The sequence below is a fragment of the Lepidochelys kempii genome, chromosome 2 (assembly GCF_965140285.1).
Source record: "Lepidochelys kempii isolate rLepKem1 chromosome 2, rLepKem1.hap1, whole genome shotgun sequence".
In the NCBI taxonomy this organism is placed as follows: domain Eukaryota; kingdom Metazoa; phylum Chordata; order Testudines; family Cheloniidae; genus Lepidochelys; species Lepidochelys kempii.
The window spans coordinates 206,691,961-206,705,169 of NC_136381.1; the positions used below are offsets into that span (position 1 = coordinate 206,691,961).

At 39.5% G+C, this 13,209-nt stretch overlaps 1 protein-coding gene across 2 annotated transcripts in view; it reads right to left on the minus strand.

The window, feature by feature from the left end:
* The window catches only part of CREB5 (cAMP responsive element binding protein 5), a 355,582-nt gene that overhangs the window by 226,909 nt on the left and 115,464 nt on the right, over positions 1-13,209 (minus strand). For both annotated transcript variants that reach the window (XM_073333614.1, XM_073333612.1), the window contains exon 5: positions 12,297-12,469. In XM_073333614.1, coding sequence (XP_073189715.1) covers positions 12,297-12,469 — 173 coding nt within the window. The remainder of the gene's footprint in view (positions 1-12,296; positions 12,470-13,209) is intronic.

Below are 13,209 nucleotides of genomic sequence, written 5' to 3' on the forward strand. Positions count from 1 at the left end.
CATCTCTCTATGCTTCCTCTAAATTTTGGAACTGAGGAAAACCAGCAGCCACAGACCCCATGGCTTTGACGGATGAGAGAACTCTATCTGACCTCTGAAAAAATGTTGTCTATTACCCAAGCTATATTGAACAGGTGAAAAATTCTCTAACAACTGTTCTGTGAGGTGCTCCTTAATCTACCCAATGGGGTTAAAAGAACAGGAGTACTTGTGGCACCTTAGAGACTAACAACTTTATTTGAGCATAAGCTTTTGTGAGCTACAGCTCACTTCATCGGATGCATGCAGTGGAAAATACAGTGGGGAGATTTTATATACACAGAGAACATGAAACAATGGGTGTTACCATACACACTGTAACGAGAGTGATCAGGTAAGGTGAGCCACAAGTACTCCTTTTCTTTTTGCGGATACAGACTAACATAGCTGCTACTCTGAAACCAATGGGGTGAGTTAGCCCCAGTTAGCTTGGCCTTCAGAAAGCGAGCCCAGACTGGTAACCGACACCAACTTTCTCATGGCCACTGGGCTGAACCTTGTTTACTACATTTTAACTCAGTGTTGAACAAATCCTTTGAGTCATAAGTTCCATATCTGAACAATGGAACTATGAAAGAGCCCAGGGGAAAGCTGGCAACAAGCATGGATTTTCATCTCTGTCATGGAGCCCAGAATTCATACCTCATAATCCCTCGTAGCATCACTTCAGCATATATTGCGACACAGACAAGAGAACTCACTAACATTACTTTCCACCAATAGTGGGTTTTGCAATTGCCCAGCATGCAGTGTGCTGCTTTACTTCTTCGCAGCAGAAATGTTATCCTGCTTCTGATACCAATATCCCCAACAGATAGCAATTAAGAACTCAGGGATATTCTAACTCTCTTTTTCAGATGGACCTGGAACCCATGGTTGAAAGGGAAGAAGAAAATAAAATGTGCTACAAGGAAATTTTAAGAAATCAAGAAGAGATCAAAAGTTTTCCACAATAGGTTCTTTAGACTCAGTAGTGTATGACCTAGCTCTCATTTTAATTACCTCTAAACCACATATGTTCAGTCCAGACTGAATTTAAAACCCCGTACCATGTAACCTCAGGCCAACAAACAAACTATGAAACGAGCCCAAATCAAGAATATTAAATGAGATTCTATAGGAAATTGGCTCAATTTTGACCACATTCTTTATGCATTTAAATCTATGATTCATTTCTTAAAATTTTAGATAAATATTTTAAATATAATGGCTTGTTTAATTTAACAAAAAACATTTTAAACCCCTAAAGAATCTTGCTATCTTTGACCCATTCATCTGATGCTCATTAACACCTCCCAAAACAATGCACTGAGTGATTCACGATAATAATCTTTGGAAGAAGTTCAACATATCCAAAGAGGAAACTCTTTCAGGGACACTAAGCCCGCAGTTCATATCTCCACTATACAAAATGGGGAATTTAGAATATAGGCCGGACCCAGTGCATGCAGGTGCTGTGCAAGGTTCCGATTCACAGCTCTGCCGATATACCTCCATATTACCATAACATTCAAATCTCTAACCTCTCTTCAACTGAGACTGCCAATCATTATAAGCCATGCCAAAACTGGAGGTGTTTTTGTGCTGTGATCAAATATGCCCTAGGTACATGACTGAGAACATCAAGCTCCCCTCCATTAGCAAACTTAACCAGAATCTAAATTAGTGTCATGCTACGGTTTTAATATAAACCACTTTTAGAAACTGCACTTGATTACACTTTGCATTTGTTAGAAACAAAAAAAAAAAAAACACAGTAAATTTCCAACTTTGTAATGTTTAAAACATTCTATAGATTGTCCAAGACCTATAACATCCACTGGAATTTATTTATCATAACAAAGAAAAACATTGTCCTTTAATATTAACCTGAGCCTGTTCCCTTATCAATACAACTTGCCATTTCCTTTCCTTATGGGAGTTATGTGTGCATGTCAAAGGGAGAATCCCATTGAGTTTAACATCAGCACTGAATGAAAAGGAAATAATGTCCATATATTATTCACCAAAAGCTCTATATCTTCAGTGTGCTTTGTTATTTCCCCAGGGCCGCAGCACTGTTATGACTTTCATTAACATGAGATTCTGTGCAGAAATGCATGTTTAATTGATTTCTGAATACTTTCAGACACTATATTGTACATTGCAATTGAACCAGTATATTGTATACTGTAATTGAACCAATTATATCTTGATGGAAGGTAAAAAAAAATCAATTCAGAATTACATAATTATTATAATTTAATGCATATTGCAAAAAATATTTGCTGACAAACAGTTTGATGGTGTTTGTGTCACTTTTGTGCTACCTTATTGCACATATTATAAATGAATAAATTTATTAGCCAGAAAGTTCACAGAAACAGGGACTTCCAAGTGAACTCTAAAGAATCTTCACAGAAAGAAAATGATGAATTCACAAACAAAAATAGTAACACCAGAAACCTGATTGCACACTCTGATGTCAAGGAAAGTGTGGCCATTGACTTCAGTGAGTGCAAGATCAGGTCCCCTAAAAACTATAGCATTCTCAATGAGCTGCTCACAACAATTTACAGAACAAGAATCATTCAATGAAATAATCTGGTTCAACAGTAACTCCAAATTCCAAATCATAAGCCGTTTGGGGAAATGTGAAAAAAGAAAAGTTGGCCACAGTTATCAAATAAACCATTTACTGTCAGCCCTAATAATTGCACAGACGTGAGAAACTCAAAGCAGGCTATAGAACCTTCAAGTATGGCACTGTTTGATGCTAACTCTATTATTTCTATCTAGTCAGAAAAAAACTGGAGCTGGAACGAGAGAAAGGGAAAATACAGAGTACAGGCAGGGAAGAGAGAAAAAAACAAAACCATGTACATAACTTTTTAGGAAAGTGAATTTGATTTCATATATTCATGTTCCTTAATTGCATTTTCCTGACATACAGCCTACGCCTCAGTTATTTTAAGGGAAAGAAGTGAGCTGGCTATTTTGAGCCCTCACATTTATATTATTGGCTATGTGGGATACTGCAGTTAAATAACCAGAGAAAGAAAAAGAAAATAACCTAAGATTCCCCAGGAAGCACACACAACTCTCCAATGGCTAACAGCCAAGTGGAAATCCACTTCTTAACTTAGTTGGAGAATTGTCTACTGAAAATATTTTGAAGCCCTGCTAAATATGTAAATAAAGTTGGTAACAGCACACAGATTTCTGACAGGCACCATCCCTCCATCCATCAAGAATGCACACATTTAAATTCACCATCAGGTTTTACCTAATAGCCAGTACTATATTAAGACAGTTTAAAATAATAACCATTCATGTGGAACTTTGACAAAAGTTTCCTGAAAACTTAGATACAATAAAGCTATTTGTTCTCTATCACCAATAGTTACTGCATTTTTAAAAAATACATTTATCTGATGTAATTATCTTTGATATCGAAGTAGTGCTTTGCAAAATGCATATTTAACTTATCCATAAATATCATATCAAACTTTTCTTAATATTGGGCCACACTATGTGATTGATTTTTAAGCAGAACACTTCATTGAAATTAACAGGGAGTTCTATTTATTCATGGATTCCAAGACTAGAAAGGATCATTGTGATCATCTAGTCTGACCACTTCTATAACACAAGCCAAAGAACTTCCCCCCAATTCCTAGAGCAGAGGGTAAAATATGACCCATAAATGTTCCTAGACCCACCTTTTCCTAGACCCTCTCTCTGAGCAATCATCACTGTTTTTCAATCACATACACGTAGAAAATAATCATTAAGGCTTTACTGAATGAAATGTACATCCTTTGCAAAATCCTTTAAGATCTTCTGATGAAAGAAGTAAGTATTATTCACTACATCAATACCTAATCAGATTCTTCTCTTGGAAAAACAGAGCAGTCTATAACTTTTTACTGAGTAGCGAGAAAGTAATCAGAGTTCTTCAGAATACATAAATCTCTTCTCTGCTTTGTACTCATTCATTTCTACTAGCAAGTCACCACCACCACACATTTGATCATTTCTTTGAAATTATATGGGGTGAGAAAGCATCTCAAGGCATGTTTTCTCTCCGGAACCTGCAAATTAATTCACTTTTGCTGCAGAATGTAGAGCAGACATATGCCAGCAGACAAAAAGAAAGGTCTATATTGTTTGATATAGAGTTTTACTGCAGATTAGGTACAAATCAAAAGGAGCTGACACTTGGATAAATCACATATTGGGATCACGCATTAGAGCATGTTAAGTGGAAGCCTGTGTGATAAAGAGCAGAGCTGTTCACTTCAGCTGTGCAAAAATCTAATGATTTTTCCTGGTCTAGGAAAAACGTGACCTGTTGTATCAAACCCACTGTGACTTCAAGATGCTTTTTCACCCAAAAGTGATTTTACATCTGTTTTAGTTCAAAGAAGGGTGTAAATCTATGACTATAAATTTTGAGGACACCTTTAGAAAAGATTTGTACAGTATACATATCTACTGAACGTATGTAAATGATACAGATTGTCAGAGTTAAGTAAATCTGTATTCCCTACATTATAGCTGTTACTGAGATGTGAGAATTGACCCAATTCTATGAGGTATCAATACTTTTTGTTGGACATGGTAACAGGTCCAGTACACTATAACAACATCACATTTTTGCTGATTAGCAGGACAAGTTTTCTAAAGAGGCAACCTAAGACTCTCTTCTCCGCAGAGAGATTGAGTCTAAGCCTAGGAATTCCAAAGAAGCCTGAAACAGAAAGCATCAATGTATAGAAAAAAGGAGGAAGAATAGCAGCTGAAAGTTGGGAAACTTACAGCATCACTATCACACACAAAAAAAGGACATAAAAACTCAAGGGATAAAAAATGTACAAAGGAGATTTCTGCTAAAATGGCAAGAGCTTCCTTCTAGTAAGAAAAAACAACAATAATAAAAAGCAGCGCCACAAATCCACACTACAGCTTAGGTGCCAAGTTTTTAAATGAGAAATTAATGATTCATTCCAAATTAGCAGAGGCATTTTCAATGAGAGAGAGTATTCATTAGTAAATTTAATCCACATTATTATACACACACACACACACTTACACTTCCGTACAGGGGTTAATTTCAAAAGTCAGATAAGAAGTGTACAGAGCTGTCTCCATTCCTGGTTGACAGGCTATTTATTATATAGCTACTGATCCTCCAATCAGTCCCCTGAAGGTCATCTTGATATACCTTATTGCCCAGAATCTCCCTGGGGACCTTATAGTAAGAAAACAGACATTGGGGAGGTAAGGGAGATATGGTTTGGGATGTGTGAGAGATGTTATTAACCCTATTGTACACTGGCTGAGCCACTGGTAGTGTTTCTTTTTCTTCCTGACTCAGCAGTGTCAGAAGGCTCTCAGAGGATTTAAGTCAGCAGCTCATGAACCTTCTCAGTGCAAACAACCAGGAGAAGTAGTAGTAGGAGAGGGAGGAGTTCTCAAGCATGTGTCGTTTAGGTGTTTATGCAGATCTTGACAAGCACCAACCAGCTATGGAGCAGAGGAGTGCAGGGGTGGATATGGCCTGAAAGAATATTTTGTCATGCTATATTTCACACACACCTATAATACCATACTTCCTTATTAGAATTATTGTATTGGGCACAACCTCTTTCTATGAATGCTTCATTTGTAATCATTTCACCTGAGTGTCATGGAGGCTTGTGGCTGCTGCTCATAGCGTTGTGATGGGATTCCAGCTCAAGCCGGCTCAATAACGGTGATACAAACTAATGACAGAAAAGGGGAGAGTCCTTATCTCATGCAACTCAGGGTAATTGGACCAAGACTGCAGCCGGGAAGGATGAGGCAGTCTCCCAAAGCTTGGAGGCATGGATGGGGACATAGATGGTCTCCTAACCTGTTGTGCCCCCCTATAAACCTATTAGACCCTTATATCCCTCTGCGTGGCCACTAACTCTCCATGCCCCGTATCATGGAGCTGTCCTCCCCCAGGAGAAAGAGGCAGGGAAGTAGGAGGAGCGGTGGGAAAGGGTGACATGGGTAGCCATGAGAGTGAGTGGAGATGTGGGGGACAGTGGAATGCATGGAGGGATCTTGGGGCAGATGTACTGGTGCTGTGTGGGAGGGATGCTGGGAGGCTTGAATAGCTCCCCTGCCTTTGGCGTCTGGGGTCTCAAGCACACAGAGGCACCCGCACCATGAGGAGATCTTGCTTTGTCAATGGCTCAGCATTGATATCTCAGTGAGCTATTCAAGGGCCAATGGTTCAAGGGACTGTGCAGCCTCAAGGCTCCCCAACAGGTTTTAGCTACGTCTTGGCCACCTCTCAGCTTGACTCTTGAAAACATCTCATCCCTCCCCTTCCTCCCTGCCTCTCATCTTGCCCTCTGCAACCCATAACCGCTGATAAAACAATTTTCCTTGCCAACTACTGATGATTTCGCTCCTTTTTTAAACCCCTTCATTAGGCTCCTCTCACCTTGCCACATTCTAGCTTCTCATCCTCACCTTCAGGGATCTGCTTCTCCCAATTCACATTCCAAAAACCCTCTTAGTTCCTTCTCCCACTCTCTCTGTTCACGCTCTTCCATTCTATCAGATATTGCTACAATTTCTTTCCCTGATGTTGTGCCAAACGGCCACTTTGTCTTCATGAAAAATGTCTGTCTTGAAATGTTCCTCTGATAATAGTGTATATTATATGAACCATGGTGTCTGTCACTTTTAGACTCTAAGCTCATTGCTATACAGGTCAGGTCTATGTTTAGTAAAGTGCTAAGCACACTATTGGTTCATAGTATATAATAACACCAAATCCTCTCTTTTTGTTCCATTTCAGCTACAGAGTTGTACCAGTGGTTCTGCTACAGACACAGTGAGTTCCAGTTATGTCTCCCACTCAGTTTCAAAAAAAGAAGCGTACATTTTCCAGGAAGGCTGTAGCCACCTATTAAGTGGACTGTTAACTACTATGGAAAAAGCTCTCTTACACTAGCCAAAGAAGTCCACAGATAAAGCACAGAGAATATCATGTTGCCAGTAACTTGCCTTACCATTATTTTCCCATTCCTCGGTTAAGAGACTGTTACAGAACGACATGAATTGCATGGATTGCATGAAATATAGTTACAATAAAATGACAAACTCAGCCCTTGTACATTCTAATACAAGTCTCATATCTGGAGTAGGGTGCTGATTCAGCTTATCTGCCTTTCCATAACTTTGATGAATGCTGGTCTTCTATCATTTTTCTCCCCTCGCTGGGTATGCCTTACTGTCTTGACACTGTGCAGCTAATCGCCAAACAATGTGCTATTAATCAAGCTTCACTGTGAAGTGTTCCTCGACGGATTTTCTTTAGCACAAGTTGTTACTAGTCACAGGATTCCTCCCGTGTTATTTTTTTCCCTTGGGTAAGGGCTGCCTAACCCCATAAGTACTAATTGGGATGTTTATACCTGCCTGCCAGCTTGTTGCACTAATAATACTGCTGTGTGTTCTCAACTGGGTATACGATGGGTAAGGTATTAGCCAATGCCCTGCATTTTTTTAAAAAGTTATTACTCTTCATGTTCCTCCCCTCTTCTGATTGATTTGGCTCGGTGCCTGTTCAGTAGTAGCATCTATTTAATATCTGAAACAACGTGTACATATTGTCTCAGTAAGCCTTTCTTAACTATCCTCCTCCTGTGATGTTTTCCCTACTTGTGTCAATATCTCATTTTATTTGCAAGCCTTCAGAGCCAGAGCATGGGGCAGAGGTGGGAGGGAGAGGAGAGGAGAGGAGAGGAAGGACAAACAACATCCAGTCAAGGATCCCAGCTGTTGTGAACACACCCACTTCTCACAAAACAAAATGTGCACGGGCACAGGTGGGTCCCAGCCTCTCGTGCTGGAGCAGTGCCCAAGTGCAGGGTCTGAAGGCAGACTTTCATTGCTGTTTGCTGTTTTTGTTGGAGTCTGGCCACTGAAAACATTTGCAGGTGGCTTGGCCATATTTTGACACTTAAATATCTGTGGTTGTGATAAAAATCAGAATATTGCTACAAGATGGTTCTCTGTAACCTTTGGGGCCTGCTCCTGCTCCCATTGAAGCCAAAGGAATTTTATTCAGTTGCTCTATGTAACCGTTCGTATTCATTTAGAGGCACATTCTCTGGGACAATTCATGTTTAAGGTAAGTACACGCTTTCATTTTGAGGGAAGGAAGGAGCAAACTTTCCTAAAATTTTACACACATATCGGCCCAAACTAAAGCCTGAGATCCAAACACATCTGACTGGGGTGTTCAAAACCTGCACCAGGATCTTGATCTTAATTTTTTTAAAGGCCCACCAAACTTTGGTCTGCTTGTAATTATGTTTCTAGTTATAGACCATCTCTGACTTTACCATCAGTTGCCTAATATTGAAACCACTGGCTGGTCTGTATTCCTCCAAGATAAGTCCAATCCTTACCATATTTAGAACTGATAAAATGAAGATAATGGAACTGACAAGATACGGTCTTTGAATAAATGCAGCAGGCCCCACAGGGAAAGTCTAAACAAAAAGAGACAAACCACAAGGGTGCTCAAGATTTTGGGAAATAGATGACATCCAAAATGCAGCAATTATCTCCTTGGACACACCAGGAAAAAACAAAACCACCTTCAATGAGGGGAGAATGGCGTATTTTGAAGGTTGTGTCACAGGCCTTATTCACACAGAGAACAAAAATGCTGACAAATGTCTCTCAATACAACATCTCTCAACACAGCCTTCAGCACTCACATATTAATCAATCACATGACAGAATGGTGGGTGGTGGGAATATGGTTGCCAGAGACCTGTTAGCTAGAGATTTCCTCTGGAACACCCCAGCGTGGGATGGTCTTTACCATCACACATTGCTGTATACAGGAGTGAGGGTAGCAGATGACCTGGCCAAAATGGGAAGATCAGAAACTCAGATTGGAATGACAACGGTTAAGGATACTGACGCCCTATCAGTATATTAGCTGAAATACAGAGCCATAAGATGAAAGATCCTCTGATTGATATCAAAGCATCTTGGAAAATAACATCTGATATCTTGAGACTGTGAATGAGGCACACTGCAGGAATGAAAATCTAGTAGAGATGGGACCAAGATATATCCATTCTATAAGACGTGTTGGGAGCAGGCTTTAACAGCTGCCCATGATTTTCAAGGTAGTTTTGTAAAGAAAATGAAGTTTTTTAGATTGGACACCTAGTATCAAACTAGGGCTGTCAATCAATTAAAAATATTATTCGCGACTAATCGCACCATTAATTGCACTGTTAAACAATAACAGAATACCATTTATTTAAATAATTTTGGATGTTTTCTACATTTTCAAATATATTGATTTCAATTACAACACAGTATACAGTGCTTATATTTATTTTTGATTACAAGTATTTGTACTGTAAAAAATAAAAAAGAAATAGTATTTTTCAGTTCACCTGACACAAGTACTGTAGTGCAATCTCTTTATCATGAAAGCTCAACCTACAAATGTAGAATTATGTTAAAAAAGCTGCATTCAAAAATAAAACTAAAATTTTAAAGCCTGCAAGTCTACTCAGTCCTACTTCTTGTTCAGCCAATTGCTCAGACAAACAAGTTTGTTTACATTTGCAGGAGATAATGCTTCCCGCTTCTTGTTTACAATGTCATCTGAAAGTGAGAACAGGCGTTCTCATGGCACTGTGACAGCCAGCGTCACAAGATATTTATGTACCAGATATGCTAAAGATTCATATGTCCCTTCATGCTTCAACCATCATTCCAGAGGACATGCATCCATGCTGGTGACGGGTTCTGCTCGATAACTATCCAAAGCAGTGTAGACCAATGCATGTTCATTTTCATCATCTGAGTCAGTTGCCACCAGCAGAAGGTTGATTTTCTTTTTTGGTGGTTCGGGTTCTCTAGTTTCCACATCAGAGTGTTGCTCTTTTTAGACATCTGAAAGCATGCTCCACACCTCTCAGATTTTGGAAGGCACTTCAGATTCTTAAATCTTGCTGTAGCTATCTCACATTGGTACCTTTTTTGCGTTTTGTGAAATCTGCAGTGAAAGTGTTCTTAAAATGAACATGTGCTGGGTCATCATCCGAGACTGCTATAACATGAAATATATGGCAGAATGCAGGTAAAACAGAGCAGGAGACATACAATTCTACCCCAAGGAGTTTAATCACAAATTTAATTAACACATTATTTTTTTAATGAATGTCATCAGCATGGAAGCACGTCCTCTGGAATGGTGGCCGAAGCATGAAGGGGCATACAAATGTTTAGCATATCTGGCATGTAAATACCTTGCGATGCCGGCTACAAAAGTGCCATGCAAATGCCTGTTCTCACTTTCTGGTGACATTGTAAATAAGAAGAGAGCAGCATTATTTCCTGTAATTGTAAACAAACTTGTTTGTCTTAGTGAACTAAAAGTAGGACTGAGTGGACTTGTAGGTTCTAAAAGTTTACAGTTTTGTTTTTGAGTGTAGTTATGTAACAAAAAAAAAAAATCCACAGCTCTAATCAAAACCTTACAAAGAACCCTGAATGGGCTGCAAAATTCATTCTCAAACTTCATGCCTGATATGATTATCACAAGACAAAACAACAAAGCAGCAGCAACAACTTGACAGAATTAAGATATCGGTCATCACATAAGGTCCCCCAATGCAGACATTAGCAACTGATCAGGAAACAGTTCCTTTTAGCCTACATTTCTCAAGCTGATCAAATGGAACCTGAATCCCAACTGTTGCAAACTCAAAACCTGATTGACAGGATCTTGCAAAACCACATGTAATTCTTGGTCATTGTACTTAAACAGTTGCTCGGAAGCCAAGTGCAGTCCTATATGAAACTGAATGGATGGAGTTGGAATTGAAACTGTCTTCCCCATGGTGTGGCGAGGGTGTGGGGACTCCTCTGAAGCAGATTGCCTAAGATTTCCACCACCACAGTCATGTTGGGGTAAGTGGATCTATGCTGTTTGAAGACCCTCTAGTCACATCCTGCCAGCCCACAAACTGCCTTATCTAATCCCATAGGCAGAATCACTCTGGAGCACTACTTTGCAGTACCAAAGAGCATGCTAAATCCTCTTGTGGGATTCCCCAAACCCTGCAGAATGAAACCTTTGGGGCCTTGTGTGCCAGGATTTCACCCTAAAATCTTACTTTTAAGAATCTGCAGGCCGATCGACAATTACGTGAACCACAATTTGGGGCGGTGACTGTCTTCATGTATGTGGACTGCGCCAAGCATATAACAGGCATTATCAAACTACAGAAGATAAACCACAATAATATCTCTCTAATGCTGTTTCATTCTCTGGAACCTCCAGTGGTTTAAATTTTTATAGCTGTTTATCGCTGTTTTTATATGTTACACGGGTACACAGGACCAAGTTTTCAGATTTGTATGTGCCAAACTGTGCACAGAATTGGCATATACAATGTTTATATGTTTACATATAGTTAATCTTTTAATCTTAAATTATGGTGACTTCATGTGTAATTAAAGTAAATTTTGTGGATGTATTGCATACGTTTTTGTGCATGCAGTTCTGAAAATTTAGGCACAGACAACACAAAGTTTTTGTAAACACAATAACTGTTCATGGTATACATATAGTCAGCAAAAGACCCTTACAAATACATGGGAATAAATATTGGTCTATCATTTAAATTAGGCACCATTTCAAAAAGGTCTTCAGTGCCAAAACTCCATTTACCTTAATATTTCCTAAATTGTCTTTGTACTTTGTCTCTTGGCAGTCCTCAGATAAATACAGCACTCAAAACAGAGAGGACCTGATCCTGCAAGGTATTGAGTACTCCTGCCATGTGCTGGGCATCCTCTTCTCCCAACTGAGTAAATGGAAACTAAGGGCACTCAGCACTTGGAAGGATGGTCCAGAAATACCACCTGTCTTCCTTCTTCCCAATAGAGTTTTAAGAACAGTTTTGAACTTGGAATTTAACAACATAGAACCAAAAAAATGGAGGGAAAAAAGCAGGAAGTCATCCAAATGCAACAATCTAGTATTACAGAACCAAATACATTGTCTTTAGAATAGTGGCATGAACTGTGGCTGTTTTTCCACATACTGTGCATCACATATTATAGGGGTCTCCCCTGAGTGGTGATGGGATCAACACATGTGTATGTATGCCCCTTAAGTATTCAGAGCACAACATATGGGCCAATGCCACAACTGCCAGGGAGAAAAAATAGAAACAAAGGGAACATACCCAATCTGTCGATTTGTGGAAGGTGCTTGTGTTATAACCGAGCTGGACTGTGGAGATGGCATGGCTTGTTGAATCACAACGCTGGTGTCATGGTTTGGCATCCTAGTATTCGTGAGCTGGTGGGTTCCAGGTCCTGCCATTGCTCCTCCGACTGTGTTATGCATCGAGATATTCTGTGAAAGGCAGAGAAGTGGGGGAGAGAAAATGAACATTTTATTTTGTTTTCATGCGCTGTATGCCTAAAATTAGGAATCTGGAAGTGTCAACAAAAAATGAAAAGTTGCTGGCTCCAGGCATACCTCCAGTCAATATATCTTACTCTAACAACTACAAAGAAATGAAAAATATCTATTTACTTTTACAGGACAATACAAATGGAAAATACCTGGAAGTTGACTAATCACTCTTCTGTGGTTCTGACTCGTGATTTATAATGGGGATGTTTAGCACATATTCCTCTGACTGAATAAGATATATATTTTTCCTTTGAAAATTATTTTCATGGTGAGTGCATGGCACTTTGATTTACTATTCCGGCTGTTCACCGAGAACTAGACCTGCTTAGAATGACAAGTGAATCAAGTTTTATGGTCTTAGAGTAACAAACCATATGTGATATTTCATAAGAAAGCCATTTCTTCTAGATGCAGTAGATGTCCTAGAGCCCAGCAAGGCTGGTGAATAAAAATAACTTTATGAGGGCACTTTCAACCACCAGTCTATGGATTGTTTTGCAAGAGAACGAGCAGTAGCCTACTGCTAGTAGGAGGTCACTACACTCTGTTGCTTCATAGAATATCAAGATTGGAAGGGACCTCAGGAGGTCATCTAGTCCAACCCCCTGCTCAAAGCAGAACCAATCCCCAACTAAATCATCCCAGCCAGGGCTCTGTCAAGCCTGACCTTAAAAACT